The sequence below is a fragment of the Agelaius tricolor genome, unplaced genomic scaffold, assembly GCF_023055355.1.
Source record: "Agelaius tricolor isolate 1412-34295 unplaced genomic scaffold, bAgeTri1.0.p SCAF_15, whole genome shotgun sequence".
In the NCBI taxonomy this organism is placed as follows: Eukaryota; Metazoa; Chordata; class Aves; order Passeriformes; family Icteridae; genus Agelaius; species Agelaius tricolor.
Window position 1 is genome coordinate 3,774,569 of NW_027269275.1, and position 27,889 is coordinate 3,802,457.

The following is a 27,889-nucleotide window of genomic DNA, read 5'->3' on the forward strand; positions in this document are numbered from 1 at the left end:
TTTACATGGACAAAACAAAAATTTTTATTAGCAAACAAGTAAAGATTCATCATCACTGGTATTGTTTTCAGAGAGGGAAGTAGATGACTGTAACATTGGCACTTCCACAGAATGGCAACAAGCTGCATGAACACCCAAAGGCTCCTCCTGGTATGAGTTAGGGCAACATTGGTTTTGTCCATTCACTTGGATATGAACATTCATAGGGCTGTCTGGATAACCAGACTCCCACTTTTTTAAGGGTAATCTACATGGATCTTCACTCAGTGGATGACTTCCACTTAAACTACTGTCCTCTGGGACAGTCCTCCTGGATACTGACCCTCCATGGATCGTTTCTGTAACACTTTCAGATAAAGGATCTCTGAAAGCCTTTCCTGTATCTGCTTTACTGCACTGCTTAAGCTCTCTGTCAGAGTCAGCACTTAAAGATTTATTGGTGTGTCCAGCCTCAGGCTCTGCATGTGCTGCTGTGCAAGTATTTGGCTGGAAGGTGCTGGAAGGCGATGGCTCTGTGATGTCAGTCTCTGGCTGCAGGCTGCTACATCCAGCTTCTTGTGGGCCCCTGGCCTGGCCATTGGCCTCTGAGCTGGCTCCTGCTGGGGAAGGGGGAGGGCTCCGAGCAGTCCCACCAGCACTGCTGATGATGCCATCCCCCAGGGTGGTCTGGGAGGTGCGGGCAGGTGTCAGCAGGGGGATCTGTCCTCTCACCCGGGGTCTGTGGAAGAGCCTGCTCCAGAGCCTGCCCAGGCGCCGCCGGGACGAGCTGCGCCGCGAGGAGTGGCGCCGCATCTGCCTGCGCATGGCCGTGCGGATGTTCTGCAGCACAGAGGCCTGTAACACACAGGAGAAACCAGCATTTCACACCACTCCAGACACTGCTACACCCTGCTCTCCCCATGAATATCTCCACTCTGCCACAGCACTCAGACTCCATCCCTGTGCCTGCTTCTTAAATGCCTATTATCTAACAAACTACTGGAGAACACCAAAGTGGCGTTCACATTCTCTCAAGAGAGAGAGATCATTCTCTCTCCCAGGTTTTTTCCTGGAGAACCTCAGAGAGAAGAGAAAACAATTCTTATCTCTACTTGCTGCTCCTGTTGTTTTTGCACATGTAGAATGTGTTAGGAAGATTGTTTACCTGAAGGAATTTGGTAATTGAATTCTGGTGGTGGTTGTTTATATTAATTAACCAATCACTCAAAGCTGTGTTCTGGCTGTCTTGAGACAGTCAAGGGGCTCTTCTTTAGTATTCTTTAGTAGTAGTATTTTTTGTAGTATAGTATATATATTCTATTCTATAGAATATAGTATAGAATAGAATATAGTATAGTATATATATTCTATTTTATTTGTAGTATAGTATATATATTCTTTGTAGTATAGTATCTCTTTAATATAATTTAGTATTAATGTAATATAATATAGTTTAATAAAGCAGTTATTATTTAATATAATAACTAATAATTTATTAGTTATAAGTTATTAATAAGTTCAGCTTTCTGAATCAATGGTGTCAGATGCCAACCATTCCCTGCATCAGGGGCTCCCTGCATTGTACAACCAAAGACAGCTCTACTTGTACCAAAAGACTCTCACAGATTCATAGAATGGTTTGGCTTGCAAGGGACCTTAAAGATCATCTAATTCCAAATTCCCTGCTGTGAACACCTCCCAGTCGACCAGGTTGGTCAATGCCCCATACAACCCAGTCTTGAACACTGCCAGGGAAGGGCAGCCACAGCTTCTGTTCCTTACAGTGTTTCCTTTATGAGTTTCAGCTCTACTTCTCTGCCCAGGAAGTTAATTTTCCACTGGAGTAACAAACTACAAGTGTTTTATCACATTAGGAAACTGTATCTCAGACGGGTACTTCTGACACCATAAAGGAGTTTTCTGAGTACTTAGCAATGAAATAGAATGACTTAGTGGCTTGTCAGTGTAATTTACCTGCAAATGAAAACCAATCATTTTGCAAAATTAACAATTTTCCAAAAATCCTGCTGGAGACTTTATTTTCTTATAATTTCAGGTGTATTTACGGTTTCAGCTTGAAAAGCCTTTTTCTTCTATCTACTCTGTGACCTCTGTCTCTATTCATTCTGTCTTGATGTACAGCAAAAGTGATTATCACACTGCTGCTTCCCAACAAATACATTCAAAATATGTTCAAAATATCTCTAAAATATATAAATGTGTTCAGAACTACCCACAGCAAGAACTGTGGCTCTTCAGCTTCATGGAACATATACACATTTTTATATTACTTCCATATAATTAGCCACTGAAATACAGTTCCAGATTGATTGTATCTAATTTATAGCAGTTTGGCTGCTGGAATATTTATTGGCAGGTGTCTGCATACCTGTGATGCATTGTAGACAGGGAAGTCTTCAACGGGGGGGATGAGTCCTTGTGCAATCAGCTGCCCATAGGAAGGTGGAGCCTCCCTCCGCACAAACTCTGCCTCCAGCCGCGTCATCTGAGTCTCGAACGCTCTGCAAACAGAAGCACACAGAAACATGGAACACAAGAGAGCCACATGGGAAACATGGAACACAAGAGAAGAACACAGGAAACATGGAACACAAGAGAGCCACATGGGAAACATGGAACACAAGAGAAGAACACAGAAAACATGGAACACAAGAGAACCACACAGGAAACATGGAACACAAGAGAACCACACAGGAAACATGGAACACAAGAGAAGAACACAGAAAACATGGAACACAAGAGAACCACACAGGAAACATGGAACACAAGAGAACCACACAGGAAACATGGAACACAAGAGAAGCACACAGAAACATGGAACACAACAGAACCACACAGGAAACATGGAACACAACAGAACCACACAGGAAACATGGAACACAAGAGAAGAACACAGGAAACATGGAACACAAGAGAAGAACACAGAAAACATGGAACACAACAGAGCCACACAGGAAACATGGAACCCAACAGAACCACACAGGAAACATGGAACACAAGAGAAGCACACAGGAAACATGGAACACAACAGAGCCACACAGGAAACATGGAACACAAGAGAACCACACAGGAAACATGGAACACAAGAGAAGCACACAGGAAACATGGAACACAAGAGAAGCACACAGGAAACATGGAACACAACAGAACCACACAGGAAACATGGAACACAACAGAGCCACACAGGAAACATGGAACACAAGAGAACCACACAGGAAACATGGAACACAACAGAACCACACGGGAAACATGGAACACAAGAGAAGCACACAGGAAACATGGAACACAACAGAACCACACAGAAAACATGGAACACAATAAAAGTTTGTCCTGCCTCCCTCACACTACTGCATAAAAGTGTTGCCACGTTTCTCTTCACAGAGAAAAGCAAGGCACACTTCTTCCCAAGAATATTTCTGGCTTTCACATTCTTTGAACCTCAGAGAAAGGAAAAACAATTCTTATCTCATTTACTGCTCCTGTGTTTGTTCACCAGTGGAGTGCATGGTGGAAGATTGTTTACCTGAAGGGAATTGATAATTGATCCTGGTGTGAGTGTTTTGATTCACTGACCAATTGGATCAGTGTGTGTGTGTGTCAGGACTGTCAGCTGACAGTCATGGGTGCTGTGCAGCTGGAGTTGAGTGCTTGGCAGGTTCAGTTTAGATGTAATGCAATATAATATAGTATAATAAGGTAATTAATTAGCCTTCTGATAAGATGGAGTCCTCCTCATCATTCCTCTCCTTTGTCAGGTGCAAAAATATCTACTATATAAAAGCACTGCCAAAGGGCTCATGCTAGGAGTAAAACCACAGAGCTTCCACTAAGTTCCATGAAAATCTTATCAGGATGAAAAAATAAACAAAAGGACTAAGAGTACAGGGTATAAACACAAATGAATCAAACCAGCAAACTCTCTAGTGCAGTCTCAGGTTGGACACTGTGGCAACTGAAGTTTTTTCAACTGGCCAGTAATTGTTGTGCCAGTAACAGCAGTAACTTGTTCAGCAAGGGCCCAAAGGTTATTTTTGGAAAGACATTAGGAACTGGAAACAATCGCACAATAGGGCAGCTTGCAGTTGCAGAGAGGTTTGCCAGTCCTGCCAGAACAGAGGCTCTGAAGTTCCCACCTTAGGACAGCAGGTCCTTAATCATGCAGATTTGATCAGGAGAGAATGTAAAGCACACTGTTTAAAACAGTGTCAGCAGCATAGCACAGAGCTGGTGCACTTGATGAGATGGGAACCACAAAGTCCCTTATGACTCCTACAAGGCAGAACACCACTTCTCACAGGCAAAGAAACACACACACACCACACCCAGAATGAGGCATTCAGAACCAGAGCAAAGGAGCACAGCTTCTACCATGGACAACTCCCACTGAGAATAGGCCCCACCAGAGCAGGACATCATCACTTTAAACAGAACTGAGAACTGGAGTATCTGGGGAGGAATGAAGGGTTGCTCAATTCAGATTCAGTGAAGACTTCACTGTAGCAGTTCAGCATTCAGTTTTTGGCAGGGGCATGGGTTTGTTGCAAGGGGATGAGAAGGAAAAGGCAGATTAGGTCACAAACAGATTCTGCCATACTGCACAATAACCATGTACTTCTCACAGACCACAGAAGAGCTGCTATTTCCACTCACTACTCCTAGAAATCTTCTCTAAGCCTAAGGCAGTGAAAACTATTTAGCTGTCATCAGGTCCTTGATTTGATTTCAGTATTTCGCAAATTCTCTGGTTAACAATCAACTCTCTTTTCCTTTTACCAAAACAGAAAAAACCACCACAGCTGTAAAAACATCAACAAAGCAAAACACTTACCTGTACTCCCTGGTCCTCAGAGAATATAATTTAAATGCACAACCCAGTGCTATGACTAGCAGCAAGCCACACACGAGACTGCCAATGAGAGCAGCTGTGATGACCTTCCTGGGGACAATCACCAGGCAGTTGCGTTCATCACTTCCATCCTGGCAGTCTTCTTGGCCATCACAGCGCCAGGTCTCAAAGATGCACAGATTTGTCCCACAATGGAAATTTCCTGGCTGGCAAGTAAAGCAGTTTTTTTCATCTGAGCCATCTGGACAGTTCTTCTGGTTATTACAGCGGTCAAGTATTGAGTAGCAAAGCCCACTGTTTCCTTCACATGGATATTCATTCTTCTGGCAAGCAGGACAGTTCTCCTCATCCTTGCCATTGGGACAGTGCCACCAGCCATCACAATGCTGCTTATCTGTGAAACACTCCTCATCACTTCCACAGGGGTGCTCCCAAGGAAGGCAGTAGCCTTTCACCTGATACGTTGCATTGAATCCATGGCCAGTGCTCTTGGAGCGGGCATGGTAGGAGACAGTGAGCTGGCCCTTGGATGACTCCACACTCACAGAATGCCTGTTGTTGTGGTGTGAGAATGTCTGCATTAATTTATCACCTCTCTCTCCAATGCCATCATACACCTTCACATAGTCATTGTAGCCCAGCTGCAGATCGAGCTGCAGCAGAACGTGCCGGTTGTCCTGCGTGTCCACGTACCACGTGCAGCGAAGGTCTGACCTGCTGTGGTCAGCACGGAATAGGTCTGGGGAAGCAAAAGATCCATAAAAATTCCCCAGCCTTTTGCCACAGGAAAGATCAGGACAATTATCTTCATCAGAACCATCCCCACAGTCTTTAACTGAATTACACCTCAGCTCGTTCAGCAAGCATTTGGTGGAGTGCCCTGTGCTGCACTGGAACATTCCTGAGGGACAGATGCTGGATGGAGGGTCTGTTGGAGGGACAGTGCAATTCTTCTCATCTGAGTTATCACCACACTCATCCATGGAATTACACTTCCAGGTACTGGGAATACACTTCCCATTTGCACAGTGGAATTCATCTGACTGGCACGCAGACTGACCTATCTTTCCTGTGAAAGAGGATAAGGAGAAAAAAATCAATATCAAAACTATTGGAATGATCTGATAACACTTTTTAACATCTACTACCATGCATGTCACAAGCTAATTAGTCAGGCCAGTACTTCAGCAATACAGTTAAAAAGCCACATGCAAATAATATCAGTGTTGATATTACTTTACAGTCATCAATGGCCCAAGATGCTTGTCAAAAAAAGTACTCCTGAATTCCAAGTTTTCCCACAGAGAGTATGAAGTGAAGCCAACAAACCCCCAAGATTTTACCTCTAATATAAGAAAGGCGAAATCCCTGAGCCTGTCCTGAGCTTGATGCATCTGAGTGAAAAAATATCCACACGTGGTCCCTTGCAGAGATGAAAGATGGAGGTATGGAAGATCCACACACTTTGTACTCCTCCCTCTTGGAAGATGGGCCAATCATCAACCAGTCTACTGCACACTTCTGAGAGTCTTCCAAATCAAAGTTCTTAAAACTGTTCAGAACAAAAGAAAGCACAAGTTACAAAGAGGAAGTGTCTGGAACAAAACCCAACAGAGGAAGAACAGACTCCAATGGCTGACTTTCTGCATCAAGCAGTGCTGACATAAAGGTATCAATTCAAAGGTAATGAAACATCCACCTTCTATATACCACCTTGAGTATACAGAAACAAACACATCCCCTGATTTGGAGAAGCACCCATCTCACAAGCATAAACATCACACCAAATTAGCTCCAAAAGGTGAAACAATGAGTCCTCTTTTACTCAGTCCTTAAATAAAACTGCTTCCTAAAACACAGATATGAGGAAAAGCAAAATTCCAGAATACATTATACAGAAAGTAGATTCATTTCAGCAGTCATTTCCAACCATAAAAGCTATGAAACTAGGGATGACAGGGTTGACTACTGTCTTGGAAAAAGAACAATAGAAAGCAATGCAAAGGACCCTAAAGGACAAGTATGAGAGACAAATCCACTCTTGGAGCCATGGATGGGCAAGGAGAGACCAAGAAGAGAACAGGGGTGGAAATGGAACCTAAAATCTAACACCATTATCTTTTAATTCAAAGATTAAAATATTCCCTTTCTGGGAGTGCAAATGCAGAGCAAACTAGAGTAGAACACAGTCAAATTTCTAGCCCTTCTGCTGACACAACCCAAGTGATTATTCAATAGCAGCTGATCTGGTGCAAAGAGGAGCCCTGACTGTTTGCAGAACACTGAACACAACTGGATAATAATCCCTACCTGTGGCTCAGGAACCATATGTGGTATTTGTTCTCTGATGAAACAGATTGCATTTGTATGCAGCAATCTGCAATGACAATAGCAGATTGCAGACTGCACAGAAAAGCATATCATTAGGAAAGGGCACACTGTTCAGAACACTTAGAAATGAATTTTGGTCCTTTTTTATGTAACTCAGCTACACCAAATTAACTTGGGAGAAGTTGTGCATACTCCATGCAAATATCTAGACAGAATTTTCAGAAAGGCAGAAAAGCTGTTGTAAAATATAGAAGTCTTTCCCTAAATGATTTTTCACAAAATCAAAGACAAATTCTTTGAAAAAGATAATGGAAAGAATTTTCTGATATCAATGTGTATTTACAAAAGGCTGTCAATGCCTGCCAGATCTTGTCCTTTGAAGCTGAAAGGGAAAGAATAACAAGTATATAAACTAGTTAATTCATTTAGGCAGGAGACTCAGCCTGCCCACACCTCTAGGTCCTGCCAAACACATTGGCTTAATAACTCTCAAAAAAAAAATGTTATCAGCAAGAGCATGAGAAGTAGGAGAACACTGAATGTGCTAAGTTAAAATGGAAATTAAGAGATGACAAACAACATATGTGCAAGGACATTCCACCCAGAAATGTCCTTCCTCTTCTTTCTCCCACCAACCTCTGTGTGTCTTCCCAGCTGTGAAGAAATATTCCCACAGCACTTAATTCTTTGCTATAAGCAATCCCATCAAGCTCCTGAAACCAGCATATTTTGCAGGGAAATTTTAGATGACTATGCAGCCAAAATAAAAAGATTTCAGTACTCAGCCATTCAAAGATAAACCAGAGTATTTCTGTTACAGGTGTTCTGCATAAAATGTTTTTAATGACCAAGAAGTGAACAGCCACTGCACCATGAAAAGGAATTATCCAAAGCATCAGGGAAGCTATAGGTACTCACATAGAGTTTGTTTTTTATGTGAGATGTGAGCCAGCATTACTGAGCTACCACACCAATTTTGCTCTCTGTAACTGATTTTGGCACCACACATCATGTAAGGTTTCTATCATCTACTTGGAGGATTGTTCATAGGAATTTTTAAATGAAAACTTCTTGACTAAGTGTTAGAAATAGCCATATGCCCAACAACAGATGTTCTTAAGAAAAGGGAACAGTCACTAAATCAAGACATGGAAACTCAAAACTGGGGAAGGGGGTGGGGGGGGAAATAACTAAAAAATTTCTTTTTGTATGGTACAAACAAGTTCACATCTTTTGGTGCTTTACTTTTGTAGTTATTTTAGATGCACCATAATGACCCTTAGAGATGCAAACAAATTGTTCTCCTATCTTACCCAGCTCCCAGCACTGCAGCTGGGTCCCACAGCCACTCATTTTCCTTGCCCTGCTGAAAAGAGCTACTTTTGTCTATCAAGTAAATAATTCAGCCATAGCATGGTTACACAACACAGACTGCACAACCCACGGGGAGAATTTGCCTATACAATAAGCTGTCTATAACTTACTTTAAAAAGCACTTCTTTCTAGAAAAAAAAAAAGAAAAATATTTAACACTTTCAAGATTTATACAAAGGAAGAGTACAGAAAAGTCAGCCACATGCACATACCTTGTTTAAAACTCCTTTGCAGATGACAGCAATACTCTCAAGAGCCTGCATTTGTGTACAATTAATACCTTTTACTTGCACCTTGGAAATCTAGTACTGTACATTGCTAATAAACAGCTTTTTTTGGTTGTGGAAGAGGAAGAACCTTTAGTTCCAGCTTCCAGTGCAAAAGCCCAGGCATACAGAGGATAACTGATTTTCCTGAGTGTCACTTGTGGATCTCAGATTCAGAGCAGAATCCCACATTTCTTCACTGACAAATCCAAACTTCAGCCACAGAGAACAAGGGTGATGAGGCAGAGCAGACTTGCAAGGAAACACTGTGTTTAATAGATGCCCTAAGAACACCATGCCTCTCAGAGATACACAAGCTACTGGGAAAATGCCTTGGTATTCAAAAAGGGAAATACAGAATAATCACAAGAACAAACTCTTTTACAAAAGCAAACATCTTAATCCCAAGTGCCCAGAAGTTTCAAACACAATTTCTCTGTGTATGCTCTAGTTCTGATGTGAAGTTTTATTGTAATAGATACCACAGCAGTTACAGAATTTCTTCTGCTAAGAGACAAAGCAAAGTCAAAGCAATTATGTTGTCCCTTATGCAAACTAATCAACAGATGTATTTTCAACAAACTTTCCTTTGATTAAGGAATTGTCACTATTTCAGCACCCTTTTAAGTTATATTGCCTCCAACAGAACTATATTTTTCCTCATTTACATTGATGGTGATTTTACATGACCAAAAGCATTATATACTTAAACAAGCCCTCACCTCAAAAAACACTGCCTTCTAAAGAAATATGAAAACAATATGAATACATATGTTTGCACTTGTAACTATATAAAATTGGGCTTCACTTCATAATGCATTTGTGAGAAGGTTTTGTGTCAGAGGTTTCTGCCATTCTACTCTGACATTAAGTAGCCAACTGATTTCTTTTAGCCAAGACTCCTGAATACTGCACTCAGTCTCTATTGCTTTACTTCTTTCATCATCTCTAATTAGATCTAGAGCTGCTCTGTTATATCCTCTGAAGGATAACTTAATCCTGCTACCCACAAAACATTTGTTTATTCAGCTGAGCTTTGTCAAACTGGAATGCAAATTTTTCCATCAAAAGGATTGAATGAGTATTGGTATACAGTGGAAATACAGGACAAAGACTTGTGCTTGTACTGCTTGTAGGACTACACAGCCACTGTAGAGCCTTTGGAAAGTACTCAAGCCTGTAGTTACTGATCTTGAGGGAAGTCTCAGACCTTTTGTATGAAAAACTACATTTTTTGTGACTAAAACAAGAAGCAGGAGCCATACTGAAACAGAGAGTACTCATGTATCATCTGTATCTCATGCAGCACCAGCCAGTACCACAGTATTTTTAAACACCTTGGGCAGGGAAGCACAGGATTTGAGAGGAAAAGCAAAGACAGCTCTGCTCAGTCCCTAATCCTCTGCAGCAAAGCCCTGTGACAGTTCTGCAGGAGTGGAACGGGGACCCAGGGGTCCATCCTCCCATGCCAACTGCAGGGCACAGGGTGTTCAATAAACTCAATTACAGCCTTACCCCCCTGCAAGCCCTGCTCCTCCCCAGAGCCTCACTACCAGAGCAATGCTCCCTGCCCTGGCACTGGTGACAAAGGGAAGAGAAGCTGCCTTTGCTCCAGGCCTCTTGTACTCCCCACAAGCAGAGAACACAGCCCTGGTTCACGGGCAGGGAGAGGAAAAGCAGTAAAACATTGGTATTTCCAGCACCAGAACTACAATGTAAACAAAACACAACACCCATCACTGAACATCCTTTAAAATGGCATTAGGCTGTTCTCACTGCCACCTGTGGATCTCCAAAGCAATAACAAAACAGGAATATAGCAGGAGACTGATGTAAAAGATCAAAATTACTGGACCAAAGTTTTCAGGTTTTGTTTCTCCTGAAAGATGCTCTTGTCTTGCTCTTGGATGTCTCTTCCACATTTTTATAGAGAAGTACAACAATAGCCAATTAAACACTGGAAGTGTTCAGAATTTGAGGATCAGAACAACTCAATGTGAACTGAGAAATGCAGCACTAAGTCTTGTTTTTACTGAATTCTGCAGAAATCAGTAAACTCATCTGATTCTTTTTCCAGTGAAATGATCCTGAAATAGAAGTTACCTCCAAGAGTGAGCAAACCTCCAGGAGTTTACAGGAAATTACACTCTTAGTCATATACATCAGATTTTGCCTATGTACTCACATGAAGTAACAGCCTCCAATGGTATCTCCCTATTATCTATTTTTACATTGCTGGAAAGTATTTCATTAAACCAGACTACCATAAACACATTAATAATCTATATATATGAGAAAAATGTGCTTCCTGCAAAGCTAATGCTTAGCAGAGCTTAGTTTTTTGCCATCTGCACTGAAAGGAACAGTAGCAGCTAGGGAAAAAAAAGTACTTCTATAAATAATGTAGGGAATTCTCCACAACCCTTTCAGTAATTTAGGCACGAGGGACTACAGATTAAAGAAAAAGAAAGCTTTCTTAGTAACTGGGAAAGGACAAACATGGGATGCAAAATCTGAATGAAAGCAACTAGTAAATAAATAAAAAAGTAAATGTCCAATTTGGCCCTCTCAACTAATTTTAAGATTGGAGAATAAATATTATGGATAGGTCAGTAAAGCACAGTCCCAAAAGAAAACCAACCAACCAATTAAGCAAAAAAAGTTATTTCTATTTGCCAACTTCTCACAGAAAGTGTAGACTGTGAATAACTGATGACTTAATTGGCTCATTAAAAACTTCTGTTTAACCACTGAAGCACAAGGAGCTGAAGTCAGGAAAGCTCCATTCTGCTCCCAGCTCCCAAGCAGCAGCTAACTGCATAACCTTAGACAAGAGACACTGCCTAGCAGGGGCTATTTCCTCAAAGGCTGAGCAAGTAAATGGCTATTGTGAGGTTTTCTCCAATTAATGTCAAGTTCTGAAACATATGAATTTGGTAAACAGACTGTGAAGCAGTCCCTTTAACTCTTCACACAATTACAGACCAGCAAGAATACATTAACAGACCTCAGTTTTATGCAGAAATTGAAACTCAAATGGTATCTGACAATTTCTTTTTTTCAAAGCCACTGAACTGAAAGCCAATGAAGGTGATCCCCTCACCTCAATTAATAAGAGACAGCTTGAGTGGGTCACTAAGTAGATTGCTTATCAAAACTCTTATCTTGAATTCTGAACATGAAGAACATTTTACTTGCAGTCCCCTAAATTTCAGTAATAAAATAATAAATTTATACTCCACCCACACCAGGGTTAATTACAGCCATCAAGTAACAGCAACTGCTAAACAATTTTTTTTTCATAGATATGAACAAACATAAACCTATAAAGCCTGTAAATGATGGTACAGTTACTGCATATGACACCTCTATATGATCTTACATGGTTTTATGTAATCCTCTGTGAAAAGAAAGACAAAAATAGAGAAAATGGGTGGGAAAATCAAGTAGTTTCCAAAACAATAACTAGCAACTGATCAGCTGAATTTGAAGAGACATAACATAGTCCTGGAAAACAGTGGCTACAGGCTTGTTCACAGTCTCAATAGAACCATTCCATCAGACACACACACCTGAAAGAAAATATTGAAATGTGCATACAGAGTGGTATAAGCACAAAGAACATATACTTCCTGTTCATGGGAAAGCTCCCTCAAGGATTTATAAAAATTAAACTATAAAGCAAAACAATAGGCATGGAAATGTGAGGATATGAAGAAAATCAATGTACACATGAAAGACAGACATTAAGACATAGCTTCTAAAGGAGATGGCCACAGAAGCCAGCATCTTACACACAAATGTAGATCTGGTCACTGTTCTACTGAAAGCTGATGAAAAAAATAGGTTTATAAAAAATAACCAAGTGCAAACAGTTTAAAAATTAAAAATACTTTCAATTGCAATTTTATCCCTTAATGACTCCTGCTGTATCTCATTTTATATTTCTCTTATATAACACTGCTGTCTTGTTGTCAATGAGAATTCAAGATCAAAGGAAGTGCATACTGTGTAACACAACACAAAGGAGATGGGCTTTTCTGAAACCTTTCAAAATGCAGATGTTAGCACAAGAACTGTGTTTGCTTTTCCTAGGAAAATTTACTCTTATGCCCTTACCAACACACTGTTAGAATAAGAAGCATATCCAACTGGAAAGCAGAAAACATGTTTGCATTTGAAACCTCCCAGTCTAAGCAAGTCAGCTCCTTCTTTGACATCCTTGCCATTGCAAGGGTAACAGCCTTGTCAAGGAACCCTCAGATGCTGTAACATTCTGCATTTCATACCCTGGGTGAGTCATTCCAAGCACATTTATAGTCCCAAACACCCCACCACAACACCAGTCCCTGGGATGTAAACACGTTGTTGCTATTGTTTGCATGTGCAGAGGAGGGCAGGATGTGGCATTCAGTGAGAGCAAACAAACCATTCAGAAATCTTGCAAGTCATATTGCTGTGCACACATCCAAACTGTACACACATTATTCCCAGCTGCCACCCCTCATAGGTTGTTCCTCCAGCCTCTGTTGCACTCACACTTGCAGAAGAGAGCCCTAATTCTAACTGGACTCTGGGATGTTTTCATAGCCTAAACTGCAGCATTATTCTCCAGTCAAGTCCTGTCTCTCATTCACCTGCTTTCTCAGTTTCCAACAATTTCTGCTTTGAAACAAATTCCCCACATCCAATGTAATGTAATGGGGTTTAAAAGCATGTTTCTATTTAGGAATTTCAAATGCTGGCAGGTATTTACTTCATGACTTTTGGTGAGTAGTTCCTATTTTGAACTATGGATGGTGGAGCCTTCCTATTTTCCATCTGTGGCAGATTTGTTTTCAATTTCTGAGCATCTGCAGTTGAAGAGGTTTTGCAACCCTTTTAAGCAGCTGAGCAAAGAATGAGCAGATGGTGTCAAATGTAACAGTACTAAACCCCCCCCCCCCAAAAAAAAACTTTTCCTAGGTTTTATTTTTTAAGTAAGAAATTTTTGGCTCATAAAGGACCCCACCACTAGCCCAGAGAAATTAGGCACATTCACAGTATATTATATCATACCCTAAACATTCTTAACAAACCATTTGCAGTACATTTTAGTCTTTATTGAACAGCATTTTTCTAGAATTGAGCTGAAATTGTACCACAAATGCTAACTATTATTTGATTTGTTGGAAATAAATATTAAGCAAAAAAAATGTGTCTTTTGGTAAACAAGTAACAATAAGTAATAATTATCTTCAACTGCCTATTAAGCATAGCACCATTTCAAGACATTGCTGAAAATGGTATTTTTTTTCTAAGAATTTTACATGCCCACTGAAGCTGTTGCAGGTTTTATAGCCTTCACCTACTCCCATTTATAAGCAATGAAGGGAAAGGGGACTATATAATGTGAGTAAATATCTTGCTGTTTCCCACTCCCTCAAATGTCAGGAGTATGTGAAATCTCACACAGGCATTGTGCAGATAAATACATTAAAAGACCACAAGTGACCTCTGTAATCAGAGATGTCAGAAGTAGCCTACAGAAACAAGCCACAGTGAAGCATTTTTAATTAGAGAGAGGTGCCCAACCTGGGACCATGTTCAGTGTAACCAATTTCAGCTCTCTTTGATCAGCCAGTGCCTCTGAAGACAGCCTCACATTGGTCTACCAGGCAAACTCCCATTTTGTTTTGTTTCAGCAAAGCAATCCTTTACCTCCACAAATATCCCAACATACCTAATTGTTATCATGTCTCCATGATCTCCTTGGATGTACCAGCTGCAGTTTATGGCTGGGGGATAGTTGGATGGCCAGGAAGGACTGTAGATGACTCCCCGTCTCTCTGTGTGCTGTTCCAGCTCTCCACTGCAAGCAGCTGATAATAAGGGAAAAAATAATATTGTTAATGCTTTGCCTAATCAACAATTCATATTAGCTTCAAAGGCTTTCATCAGTTTCTGGAGACTGCAGGCATGTGAGAGTCAACAGTTTTATCCTCCTACTGCTCTCTTCCCTGCCCTGTTTTTTAATTAAGACACCCACACCAAGTGTAGGTAAGCATAACCTGCATTTCAATGCAGACCCAATCAATAATCTTGTATGAATCCACCACAGGCTACAATCAATATTACTGCATGGATTGCCAAGAGGATGCAATACAGAAATCCTTCTGAGCAGCCTCCCAAAGCCTAGGCAGGTCACCCAGCAAGTGAAGATGATCTGTACTAACTGGAAAGTAACAAGGAACTCAAGTTTTGTGACATGTTCCTGGACATGCTGTTTATTCTCTTAACCACATGAAGAGTTTGTAAGGGTTAAAAAAATACCACCACTCACCACAACCCCACACCTCCCACAAAAAAGTAAACTGCAGTCCAATGTTAAATGTTTTCATTCAACATTACTAAAGTACTCTAAATTCCTTCTGAACCCACATAGATGGGAAAAAATTTCAAGACGGGGAAAGAAGCAAACAAGGCCAAATAAAGCTCAGCATTTTCAAAGCACATTTAGTTCTTCCTATGGAAAACAGCAGGCTATATCAAATACTTCTAATTTGTAATGAAGCAATTCAAAAATGAAAATTAAATGTTCTGAGGACAAGTTGAAAAGCTGTTCTGATAAGAAAACATACTCCAAGCAGATTACAAGAGGGAAAATTCTCTGCAATGCAATAGCTATTCTGAACATTCTCCAAAAATATTATTTAAACTATTTTTAAAACAAATTACTATCTAGAGCATGGCTTGTGGACTGCAGCTGAATATTTCATTTTTGAAAGAACCTTACATTCTTGTAGCTGAAAAATACAGTAAAGGAAAAAAAGGTTGCCTACACCTTGTCACCTCATACACATACACATCCAAATACACTGCATTATAAATGAGAGATTTACAGTATTGCTTGAAATCCAGCCACACAAATACACCACTTCCAATTCCCAGCTGGGATCAGATTTAGCTGCACTGGAGGCATGGAGGAAGGAGTACCAGCAAAGCTGCTTGGCTGCAGTCAGGTCAGGTGGCAGGGCTGCAGCACATCCCCTCCAGGAAACCTAGGCTGGCACTATTCTGTTTGTTCACAGTAAGCACTTCTGAAGTGAGAGCCACAGGAACACAAAAAGCATCAGGTGAGTAACTTACCTGAGGCAAAACATAAAAATGCTATTATTTTTACTCTCCAGGTAGAGCATTCCACTGAAATACAAGTATATAATTCCTACTAGCTTCAAAGGCTACAAAAGCATACAGAATACATAAATACATGAAAACATCTATTTCCAAACAAATATCTGGCAGTAATGAAATTACAAAAACAAGAACATTTTTGTTATCACGTTTCTAAAACCAGAACAGCTCCATGCCAGATGCAGGCAAAACTGAGATACAGTTGCAATTACAGAAACATAAAAGCAAATGTAAGATCCACAGGACTTTTCAACTCCAGTTCTCAGTTTCTTTAGGTCTATAATTGTGTTCCTCCACATACTTGTTACTGCATCAACACATCACAGTAGCAGAAGAGGACCAAGAGCTAGCAAACACATAAAGGAGCTCAAAAGGCTGCATCTCCTCACTGCCAGTTTAATAACACTTCAAAATGGGAAGGAAACAGAATCCACAAAGTGAAAGAACAAATACAGCAGACAGCACAATCCAGAGGCTTCCAGTAACACCTGTGCAAATATTTCTGCTGTCCTTGTACCATTTTATGTTCTGGATTATTATCCCTTATTCATACTACTTGCAATAAAAAAGAGTTAAAATTACACAAAACTTATTTAGCTTCCATTCTGAGGAAGTCCCACTGACAGGCTGATGGCTCTACATGAGCACTTCCATTCACACATCATCCATCAGTGTAGTTAGGGGAGCTATTATTCTCCCAAATACTTGTTCTCAGTTTTAGGAAGTAATTGCAAAGATTCTGAGCAATAGTTACTTAACTACCCCAGCTTTTTCGAAGTAACATCACTACATATTTTCCTTTTGGAATACCATCTTTTCCTTATGTAGAGGATCTGCTGTAACATCACAGTTCAGGTCTTCAGTGAGAAATGCTTTTTCTTACTAACACTGCACATCTGATATAAATGTGAGGCAAGAAAAAAAAACGAGTGACAAAAGGAACAGGTTCTTCCTTTCACCAGAAGAACTGTAGCTGTGCAAATCTAAGGACATAGCAAGGAAAGGGCTGCATTGACACTATATGCCATTTTTGGCAGCTCATCTGACAATGGCTATTGTTGCCAATACTTCACCACGGCCTTATCCCCTCTGACACATATCAAGCTTTTCAGACTTGTCCTACTCACAATCAAAAGGACAATTGCTTAGCTCTTGCAAAGGGTCCTGATCTGAATGGACCACCAATCTGAATAAATATCTGTTTTGGTTTAAGACAATTTAAAGGAGAAGCATCTGGGTCTAGCTATCTCCCTCAGGGGTCCAAATAAGTGATGAATGTAAGTAAATGTAAGTAGATTAAGTGAAAAAATAACCTTTTTTTTAATTAAAAAGCAGAATAGCAACAGTCAAACTGTGGATGCAACAGTTTAGTCAGAGAGAGAGAAACAGACAATTTTCCCAGGCATCGTCCTGGGGAAGCTGTGGGAAGCTCAAAGAAAAGAATTAAAACAATTCTTATCTCAAGTCTGTACACCTGGTGTTTGTGAACATGTGGAACGTTGTATGTGATGTTTATGGACAAGAAGGTGTTGTTCCCAATTAAACCAATTGTGAGAGGGGTGCTGTTTGAGAACCAGTCAGGTTTTGGACGAACGATCCTGCCTATAAATATTTGAAGTTCCTAATAAAGTTTCACTTGATGCCTCCTGAGTTTCAGAGTCAATGTCGTTGCTTCTCACCGTTCGTAATCCAATGACAACAAGAAACAACAGCAAATAACGACTAAATACAAAACTGCTCAAGCCTGTGGACTCCCCAGAACAAAAAGAGACCCCAAACAAAGCTGCCGGGCACAGCCCCCAAGGTGATGCCCTGGATTGCGAGCATGCAAAGGACAAAGGGGAAACGGTGTCAGCCTTTTCTCCACCGCCCCCCTCCGTTCTCCTATCTCTCACTTGGCTTATCTCCTGTCGGCTGGGGCCCTGCCTGAAGTTCTGTGCGTTCAGGGGCTGCCAGCTCACGGAGGTCCTTGTCCTGCTGGAGGCAGGGGCAGTCAGAGGGCGGCCGGGCAGGATGCGCTCGGCGGGCAGCGGCTGCAACCGGAGCGGGCGGCAGCGCCCGAAACCGCGGGGAGGGGACAGACCGACACTGGGCTGGAAATGGCTGAGGGCTGCTGCTTCCTCCCGAGCGGCCGGAGGAGAACACACCGAGCCTGGGGCGAGAAACGGCATCAGCTTCCCTTATCTCCCTTATCTCCGAGCCTCCACCACGAGGGGCAGAGAGGCTGCTCGGGCACCTCTTGAACGACAGGCGCCAAAGCAAACTCACAGCACACACAGACACACAAACTAGCACACAACACACAAACTCACAGCACACACAGACACACAAACTAGCACACAACACACAAACTCACACACACACAGACACACAAACTAGCACACAACACACTCACAACACACACACAGCGCTCAGAGACACACAAACTCACAGCACACACAGACACACCGCTCACAGACACACAAACACACAGCACACACAGACACACAAACTAGCACACAACACACAAACTCACACACACACAGACACACAAACTAGCACACAACACACAAACTCACAGACACACAGACACACAAACTAGCACACAACACACAAACTCACAGACACACAGACACACAAACTAGCACACAACACACTCACAGACACACACACACTGCTCACAACACACAAACTCACAGCACACACAGACACACCGCTCACAGACACACAAACACACAGCACACACAGACACACAAACTAGCACACAACACACAAACTCACACACACACAGACACACAAACTAGCACACAACACACAAACTCACAGACACACAGACACACAAACTAGCACACAACACACAAACTCACACACACCGCTCACAGACACACAAACTCACACACAGCATACTCACAGACACACAAACTCACACACACCACGTTCACAGACACACACACACACCACTCTCTGCCGGGGAACCTCTGAGACACAGGAAGGATTTCTGGGCACAGATGATTATGGGGTACACCATCATTACGAATGACACCAAGACAGGATTGCCAAAACTTCAATACACTGTTTTAATTCTACGTCCACGGTCCCCTAAACCTGTTACAGCAAACTGGGCACACACACATACACCCCTCCCAAAACCACTGCAGTGTTTACCTGAACTTCATTTAATTGCCTCCTGGTTTTGATGCCTTTTTCCCCACCAATGCTCATTACTACAGGCTTTACACACATCAATTGATCTCCTCCCTAAAGCAGCTGCCTGCCCCTCCACTCCTTGTGCCCTGACTGCTGCAAGGAAGAAAAGGTAAAATATCCCAGCACAGCTTTCAGCAGCTCTTTTTTCACACACATAAATCTTGAAAGAAATACCTTTACTAAACGCAGCCTTCAGCGCTGACAACAAAACGGTAAAACCACACAAGGGCAGAATTTTATACTGTTGGGGCTTCATTATTAATAAAAGGGTCCCAATTCCCTCCTCAGCTCCTGGCCATGAAGTCTGCAAAATCACACACGTGCCTAAGTACTGTGTTAATAAGTACTTAGGGCTTCAGCATGACACTGTGATTCCTTAAGGAAAACAAACAAAATCCGGCTCAAATTGCCAAAACATCTAAAGGAAAGGGAAGTTCCTAAATAGAAAGGCACAGTCCTGGATTCTGAAGACCTTATCATCAGTTACAACACAAAAGAATAGTGATAACACTTTTTCAACAATTCAGTGTCTTTCCACAACCTTTCTGCACAAACCTAGAAGAAAAGTGAAATCCCAATTGACTAAGAACTCCAAACTGCTTAAATTTCCCACATTTACCATTACAGAAGAAAGATAAAAATACCAATTCCTGGACTTTCCAACCAACCCACCAAAAATCTTACTGAGATGGTGCTTTTAAAGGAAAGATAAATTAAGAAGACAGACAATAATAAATCTTCCATAGTTAAAAAAACCCTAAACAACAACAAGAACAAAAACTAAACAAGCAAAGAAAAAGAAAACCCCAAACTTAAACAAATGCCAGAAGAGATTTGAGTTGAGAGAGTTTCTGTCAAGAGGGCATAAATCTTAATGAGGGCATAAATCTTAATGAGGCTTTCTGTTACAATCAAATGGATTTCTTCTACTGTAAACAGTAGATTCCCTCTGCCAGACAAATATGTGCAATGACATTTCCAAAACCTTTACATTAATAATATTACTCTTATTTTTGCAAGAGTAACTGTAATAAAACATACATTAAGCTTCACCAAAGGACAGAACTGAGGATACTATGCTGTGCTGGAATACATTTCCAGACAAAAATAAATCCTGCAGCTTCACATTCTTCTGCACCCGTCACAAGGAACACATCCCAACCATCTGCTCCAGGATAAAAGATGTTTTGCACTTGCCACAAGGAACCTCCTCTCAAACCCAAATTTTTGGCAATACGCGTTTCCTCAAGTAGCTCTCTCAGTGTCAGCAGAAACTCTCCCCAAATTCTCACAGTGCTCCCTCAAGGGGGGCTTGCACACATGGTTTAATGCAGATCCCTTATGCCCATGGAAAAAGAAGACTTGAGGCTCCCCTTTGCTTTGCCCAGGCTCCAGCTGGCTTCTCCTGTCCCTGATCAGAGCCAGTGAAGGCAGAGTCAAGGTTCCACCTACAGATGGACAAAGCCTGAGCTCACGCTGCTCCATCAGCAGGCCCACCTGGCTTTGAGTGAGCACAGGTAAGAGAAGCTACACAGGCATGGATCCCTCTCTTGCAATGCCCTTTGTTGATCATTTTCATCCCAAGCTCCAGTTACACCATCAAGAGACAAGGTAACTCAAAACTGTATGAAGACAAGAAAACATGAAGGCTACAATACTCTGAGGTTTGCAGCATACTTTTGGAATAAAAGCCAGATGTTACAACTTATTTCTAGTGAAAAAAAGTGTTAAAAAGCAGCAGAGCCAACTGGAAGAAGCTCAAGGTATTTTAGGCTGGGGCAGTATCACCAGTCTAAGTAAGCAACTGTGTAATTACTTAATTTACATTCTGTAAACTCATGCATCATACACCAAACAGATGCCAAACTCCATCAAAAGCTAAAGAACCATCCAGGCAGAACATACCAGGACATAAGTGACACACTGTACTTTTTCCAGTGAAAGAATGGAAAATACTGTCTTGCAAACAACACGTCCTGCATGGTTTATCCACACTTCCTCTAATTTAAGGCTTAATTTAAGCAGGTTACCTAATCATCAAATTACTACCTTCTCCTGATTTAGACCTTCTCTCAACCCCCAGTTTTGACTTGACCACTCAAGCTCCAACATTATTTGATCTGCTGTCCTAGAATTATTTTTCTGTTTTCCAATATCCTTTCCTCCCATCTCCCTGATTTGCCATTTTCAGTTTTAACAGAAGTTGCAGCCTCTCTGAGAATAAAGTACATCTACACGTATGACAGTGGATTGAGGGACCTTATCACTAAGAGGACCCTGACTGCAATGTTCCCATAATGTCACTAAGTCACAGCACTGCTAGAGAGAAGGAAATTACACTAAGTGCTGTGATTCTGGTTAAATTTCCACACTGACATTCTTGAGACATTTTTAATATTCTTGTTTTAGCTTCGTCAGGAATGAGCCAGTCCCCCTGACTAGGTGCTTCCTAAACACAGAGTTTTCCTCTAAACATACCCAGCACTATGACCTTAGCCTCAAGCTTACAATTTTTATTTATCACTGACAATGATGCAGTCCATAATCCTGTTGTGGTTTAATCCCAAGTGGAAAATAAACCCCACAGCCACTCCTGTCCCCCAACCCTCGGGTGAGAGAGCCCAAACACAGATTAGGGGTTGAGATCACAATTTACTGTTACTGGAACAATTCACAATTTAACAACAACCAGATGAGAAAACAATCAGTGACAGTGACACCACCAATGACAGTGACACCACCAATGACAGCAGCGTGTGACAGAGGGCGATGGCCACAGCGCTCAGAGCCTGACAGGGACAGGAGTGACCAGAACACAGGGACAGGGACAGGAGTGACCAGAACACAGGGATAGGGACAGGAGTGACCAGAACACAGGGACAGGAGTGACCAGAACACAGGGACAGGGACAGGAGTGACCAGAACACAGGGACAGGAGTGACCTGAATGGCGGCGCACCCTTCGCATGGCACCTTGGCCTTGTCCCCCTGCCAGGCACACATGGGGAGAGCCCTGGCACAGGGACAGCCACCCTGACCTTGGGGACAGTGGGACAAGGACTCCTGGCCTTGGGGACAGTGATCCCTCACCTTGGTGACAGCAGGACAGCGATCCCTGGCCTTGGGGACAGCGGGACAGAGATCCTTCACTTTGGCTGGCACCGGGACAAAGCCTAGGAAGACTTAAAAGTCCTAAATTTCCTAAGATGTCATCGTTAGTCTGCCTTAAACAAACGTCATTTAAAAAGTCACTCTTTCATTAGAACATCTCTCTGCATGAGGAAGAAACAGTAACAGCTCAAACGAACAGTAAATAGAGGGAAGAAAAGTATGTCTTACCTAATGAGGTAACAGCACTTTCTATTTTCCCAGTCAGGAAGAGATTCACTGTGTAAAGACAGAAAAACAATGTTCAGACAAATTCTAGCAGTACAGGGTGGCAGTCAATAGTTAACCATTCCTAGGTGTTTGCTGGGGTGTTAGCACAAATGCATTCCAGTTTCCCAACAAGAACTTTGCTTATCTGCACAGGCAAGTCATGTAATCAACTATTATCCTTCACTGTAGCTAAAACAAGTCAATACACAATGGAAGTTTTGGTAGCATGTTTCAAAGATACTAAAGAAACAACTGCCAATCTATTTTAAATTATCTTCCATAGGATTAATTTTAACTGCAGAACACAGAAGAACAATCACATTAAAATGCGATTATTATCCTTAAATACTTCTCTGAATAAAGCAAAGTTTGCTCCCCCCAGGTAAATGTCACCTTGAAAATCAGCTGCTAAAGCTAACATGATTGCCTTGACTAAGCAAAAGCAATGAAGTTTTCAACAAGGTCCACTAATACAATCAAAACAGGATGAGGCAGTACTTGCAATACATATCTGACTTGCAAATTAAGTTCCAAAGACTCTTCACTTTCTCAAGTCTCCTCTCACAGTGTATACCATTAAAGTGATCTGGAAAGAGTAGTTATTGCCAAAGAAAATTTGTCCTGTGTCATCGTTGCTCCAGAAGTCAGCATTAACGTGTAGTTCCCTATTAGCATCCTCACACATTCTTTAAAAATTACAGCGTGTCCCACTGACTGCTCTCATTTCAGCAGTAATCTGTAATCTACAAAAATACCCTATCAGTAAAATGACAAACGCTTAAAAAAATTAGGAAGGTTTAAAACGTTACCAAAAACTTAATTTACACCATCCCAGCCCAAGAACTCACTTCGGCTTTATTTTGCATATGTTAAGTCCTAAATCTTTTAATATGTAATCTCTTGGCAAGAATTTAGTTAAAAACATCATTTAAAAATCAACAATAGGAGAAGAGAGGAAGAGAAACCGTCCCTGTTCCCAACAGTCACTTAGGAAGCAGCTGACAATTAACGCTATTTATGGCTCAGAGTGAGGGCCCCCATTGTCTTCTACCCTGTCTAAACACATCCCAAAACAATGACCCTTGCCCTGACTACCTTCTGTTATAACTTAAACCAGCACAAGAAGTACTAAAGGGGTGGAAACAAAAGCAATCCCTCAGCTTTCCAGTTCAGGCCCAGTGACATTTTTCAGTCACCACCACACTGCAGCAGCCCAGGTGCCTACAGCTGTCCCTCCATGACATGGACACACAGTTTGGATTTTCTCCTTTTGGGGGGACTGCTACAGACCTACAAAGCAGAGACAAAGACTGCTCCTGGGGTCACTCACCACAGACTTCAGGGCTCAGGGACAAGGGCAGTGACTTCACCCTCCCTCTAAGTAGTCTTGGGACTGAGCTTTTAGGATACACAAAGGCAGGAGGGCAACTAAATGGCAGTGTATGTAATGCTACAGCTTGAGGAGAAACACACCTGAGCCACAGACTTGTGTTAATAAGCAGTATTATGATGTTCAAAGGGCCCTATCATCACTGGTTTTATTACATAATTAGCTAACATCTGTAACATATGACAATAACAATGTGCCATGTAATTATTTCTTCTTTCACAGTACTAGTTTGCTCTGTTAGGTGAGTAAGAGTACCTAGGAGCAAAAAACCTGTCCTGTACCAGGAAACAACAGAGCCCTGTTAACTCTGGCAAACAGCACATCCGTTTGTGACAAACTCAGCATCACAGCAGTAACAGCAACACAACATTTCCTCATCCAGTATTAAAGTGCCACTATTTCTGTAACCATAGTAATACAGTCCTAAAGACTGAGATGAAATTAATCCATGATTATGTCACAAATTTATATTCATGAGAAGTAAAATACTTGATTTTGCTCCAAAGAAAGTACATGAATATACTCTGCATAAGTAATATCAGCACAACTGAAACAGGGTTTGAAGGTACAATGTATGGAAGAGTCTGGGTCTGTACCACCATTGTAAATCTTTCTTTATGTTTTCTACCTGAACACTCCCAACAGCCATAAGAGAAACAAGCTCTGAAGCAGAGGTTTCCTCACATGGCTTAAAAGAGGCCCCTATGCCCTTTAAATGGAAATAAGGAGGATAAAGTCAAGGGGTATAATAGAGTGGAATTAGCCAACTCAGACCTGCATTACTGAGGACTGTTAAACAGTGAGCCCCAGCTTACTACCACTAATGCAGTTATGGGCAGCCTTGCACACCACACCTGACAGATACCTAAGAAAGAGAACCCCCAAAATACTCATTTATCTCTGCAGAAAACTTTTATTGGCTGCAGTTGCAAGTTCTTCACTCTCATTTTCAAACCCTTTCATACCAAGAAGTCAGCAAAAATAGTTCTTTAAAGTAAAAGCTAAGTCTCACACCAGATATTTTCCCAAGCAACTGAATAAGCTTACAGTTTCATTTTGCTCACTCAAGACCATGAAATCAAACCACAAGAGCACTGTTAAACCAGCACCCAGCTCTCAACACTGCCAGAGGCCCATAAGAGAGAACAGCCATTCCCTGCTGATTTTCTTGTCTCTTGTCAAAATGGAAAATGATTTTCTTGTCTCTTGTCAAAATGAAAATGAAAATGAATACACTCAAGTATTAGAAAGTTTCCTAGATGCCCTTTTTTTTAAAGTCTTGAGCAGTTATGGGAAAGCCAGAAAAAATCCAAGAAGTGGGATTTTTCAGTAGGCTTGAACTCCATGCAGGAAACTTACTGTGCCATTCATCTCGATTGCTGAATAATTCTCAGGGTGAGGTTTTCAGCTTGGAAAGTGACTATTTGGATGAAAAGGGAAATTTACATCTTGGCACCTCCAAACCAAATGACAGCTACCAGGCTTTCCCCACAGCCAGAAGGAGAGACTTCAGTTTCACTGATTCCTTCTTATTTGGTAACTTTCTATGTCCTCCAGAATTTCTCGAGAATGATAAACAAAATGGCTTCACAAAAGAACAGTTGAAACAAACCCAATTGCAGCCTTTGGAGCAGCAGTTTACAGATGAAGTCACACAGCAATGGTCAGTGGCAGTGCATTGACACAGACACCAAACACCCACACACAGCCCATGGGAAAACAAGGAAAGAATGGCAAGAACCAAAAACAAGGATGAAAGGAAAGGACAGACAAGCAGGAAGTAAAAGACAAAAATAGTTAAAGTAACAGCATTAAATTCTTATGGGTTCACTGAAGCAAAATACCTTACAAGCTTCCCACCTCTCATGTTTCTCAACTTCCACTACTGTCAGTTGTGCAAGGAATAGGAATAAAACATTCCAGCTGAAAAGAAGAGCCAGACAGTGAAATTCTAGAAGTCATAGAAAGCAGAAATCTAATAAACTTTTAGCCTGACATCACCCGCACCTAAACACAAGAAGTGTTCTCACTTCAGCTCTGGAGTTTATATAACCTTTTATTATCTCATTAGTCATTTTAACAATAACCATGCTATTTATGTCAACTAATAACAGGTTAAACAAAGGTCTGACTGGGCCACAAAAAAAAAACCTAAATAAAATTTAAAAAAACCCAGAACACCCCCCCAAGAAACAATAAGAAATTCAGAGATACAGGGAAATATGTATCTTTCTCTAACTTTAAATAGGAAGTGCAGCAGACATTATCCTCATGCTGTGCACACCTTTGAAATCCCGTTAAGACTCTGCAAAAAAGATGAGTTGTAGGACCTGGATGTTCAAACTGTTTTGTAGCTTAGCTAGCTTTTTACATTGTACTTACATTAATTAAAATAGATACATTTGACATAACACAGCAGCCTTTAAACTTCCTACATTTTTCTAGGTAAGCGCTGATGTTAAGGAAGCACTTTTACATAAACAAGCAGTCTGGTTTACAGAACGAGAATCCTGGCCACAAGATATCCCTTTCTGATCGTTTGCATAACGAATAGTAACTGTCACTCGGGATTATTAAAAATTAACTTTAATCCACTTCTTTAGCAAAGAGATGTGAGTTGAAGCATTCTGGACCAAGGAGCTGTGACAGTTCACCCAGTGAGTGTCTGGAGGGCTCAGCACAGCTCTGCTCAGCTGCTGCTGATGCGCTGCCCCAGCAGGATGCCCTGGCAGAGCGCAGGAGAGGAGCAGGGAGCTCTAGCAGCTCCTAACTTGACGTGTCCCTGTTAAACACGCCGGGCCTGTCGCTCGCTCCTTCTTGTCACAGCCAGGCGCCAACGCTTCTGCCGAACAAAAACCATCCCCTGACTGAAGGGGCTGACAGACTGGAAAGCAGTAATACGCTTCATCACGTTGCCATAAATTAACACCTGCTGAGAAGCAGAGCGGAAAGCAACGGCTTCAAGCAGAAGGGAGGGAAGAGAGCAGAATATGGCAGAAACACGGAGGGAGAGGAAATGTTTCTTCCCGCTGCCACTCAAGAGAAGGGCCGGGCAGTCCCTGACCGAGCCCGCACCGCACTTTGCACAAGCTCACAGCCCACGGAAGAACCGCTGATGCCTCCTAAACTTTTTTTATTATTATTATTCAGGGCTGTGCGAGGTTATGGCAGCGCTTCCAGAGCCAAGGGCAAGGCGACGGGTTCCGCTGGATCCGGCAGCGCTCTGCGCGGCCCCACACGGCCGGGCACGGCAGCCCGAGCGGCGCGGAGCGAGCCGGGGCCGCGCCGGCCCTCGGCCCGTTCGGAAGCGGTGACGGGAGGGGGCTCCGCCGGCACGATTCGGTGCGGGGCAGCCTCGTCCCATCCCGCGCCCCACGGTCACTTCCCGCAGGGAAGGAGGGGGCCCAGCAGTCCCCAGAGCCGGTGCCCGCCGTGCCCGGACGTGCCCCGCCGCCAGGGAGCGGCCGGGCCGCACTCACCCAGGCAGATGGCAGTGAGCGGCGCCAGCGCGCATTGACGGAGCTCCGCGGCCGCTGCCTTCTCCATGGCGGGTCGCTGTCGCCTGCCCTTCAGCGCGGGGGGAACCGCGGCGGCTCCGCGCCCGCCAAGCCGCTACGCCGAGCCGCAGGAGTCGCCGGCGGCGCCGCCGGCCCGCGGTGCCCCCGCCCGCCGGGGAGCCGGGAGTGGAGCGGGCGGCCGGCACGGCGGCAGCCCCATGGCCGGCCCGCGCTGCCGCTCCGGGGCAGGTGGCAGCGAACAGACCAGACCGCAGCGCCGCCGCCGCTGCCCCACGTGACAGGCCCGCCTGAGAGCGGCTGCGGCGGCCGGGCCAGACGGCGAGGGGAGCGCAGCGCCGCCCCGCTCCGCTCCCTCCGCGCACACCTGAGGGGCCGCCGCCAGCGGCCGGGCGGCGCGGGCGGAGCGCGGCCGGGGGCGGAAGGGACGG

The 27,889-nt window shown here is 42.7% G+C and overlaps 1 protein-coding gene across 3 annotated transcripts; it reads right to left on the reverse strand.

Annotated features, from left to right (window-relative positions):
* LRP3 (LDL receptor related protein 3) lies at window positions 1-27,889 on the reverse strand. 3 transcript variants are annotated; one of them, XM_071440245.1, is made up of 8 exons: window positions 27,423-27,889; window positions 25,804-25,866; window positions 22,515-22,562; window positions 14,540-14,678; window positions 6,190-6,398; window positions 4,829-5,915; window positions 2,369-2,501; window positions 1-834 (listed from the first exon to the last, which is right to left on the reverse strand). In XM_071440245.1, the coding sequence occupies exons 2-8, from the start codon at window positions 25,808-25,810 to the stop codon at window positions 28-30; spliced, it is 2,430 nt and encodes an 809-aa protein (XP_071296346.1). In that variant the 5' UTR covers window positions 25,811-25,866; window positions 27,423-27,889; the 3' UTR covers window positions 1-27. The 3 variants fall into 3 exon arrangements, with proteins under 3 accessions (XP_071296346.1, XP_071296347.1, XP_071296345.1); XM_071440246.1 differs by having other exon boundaries at window positions 25,788-25,866; window positions 27,423-27,888; XM_071440244.1 differs by lacking the exon at window positions 25,804-25,866.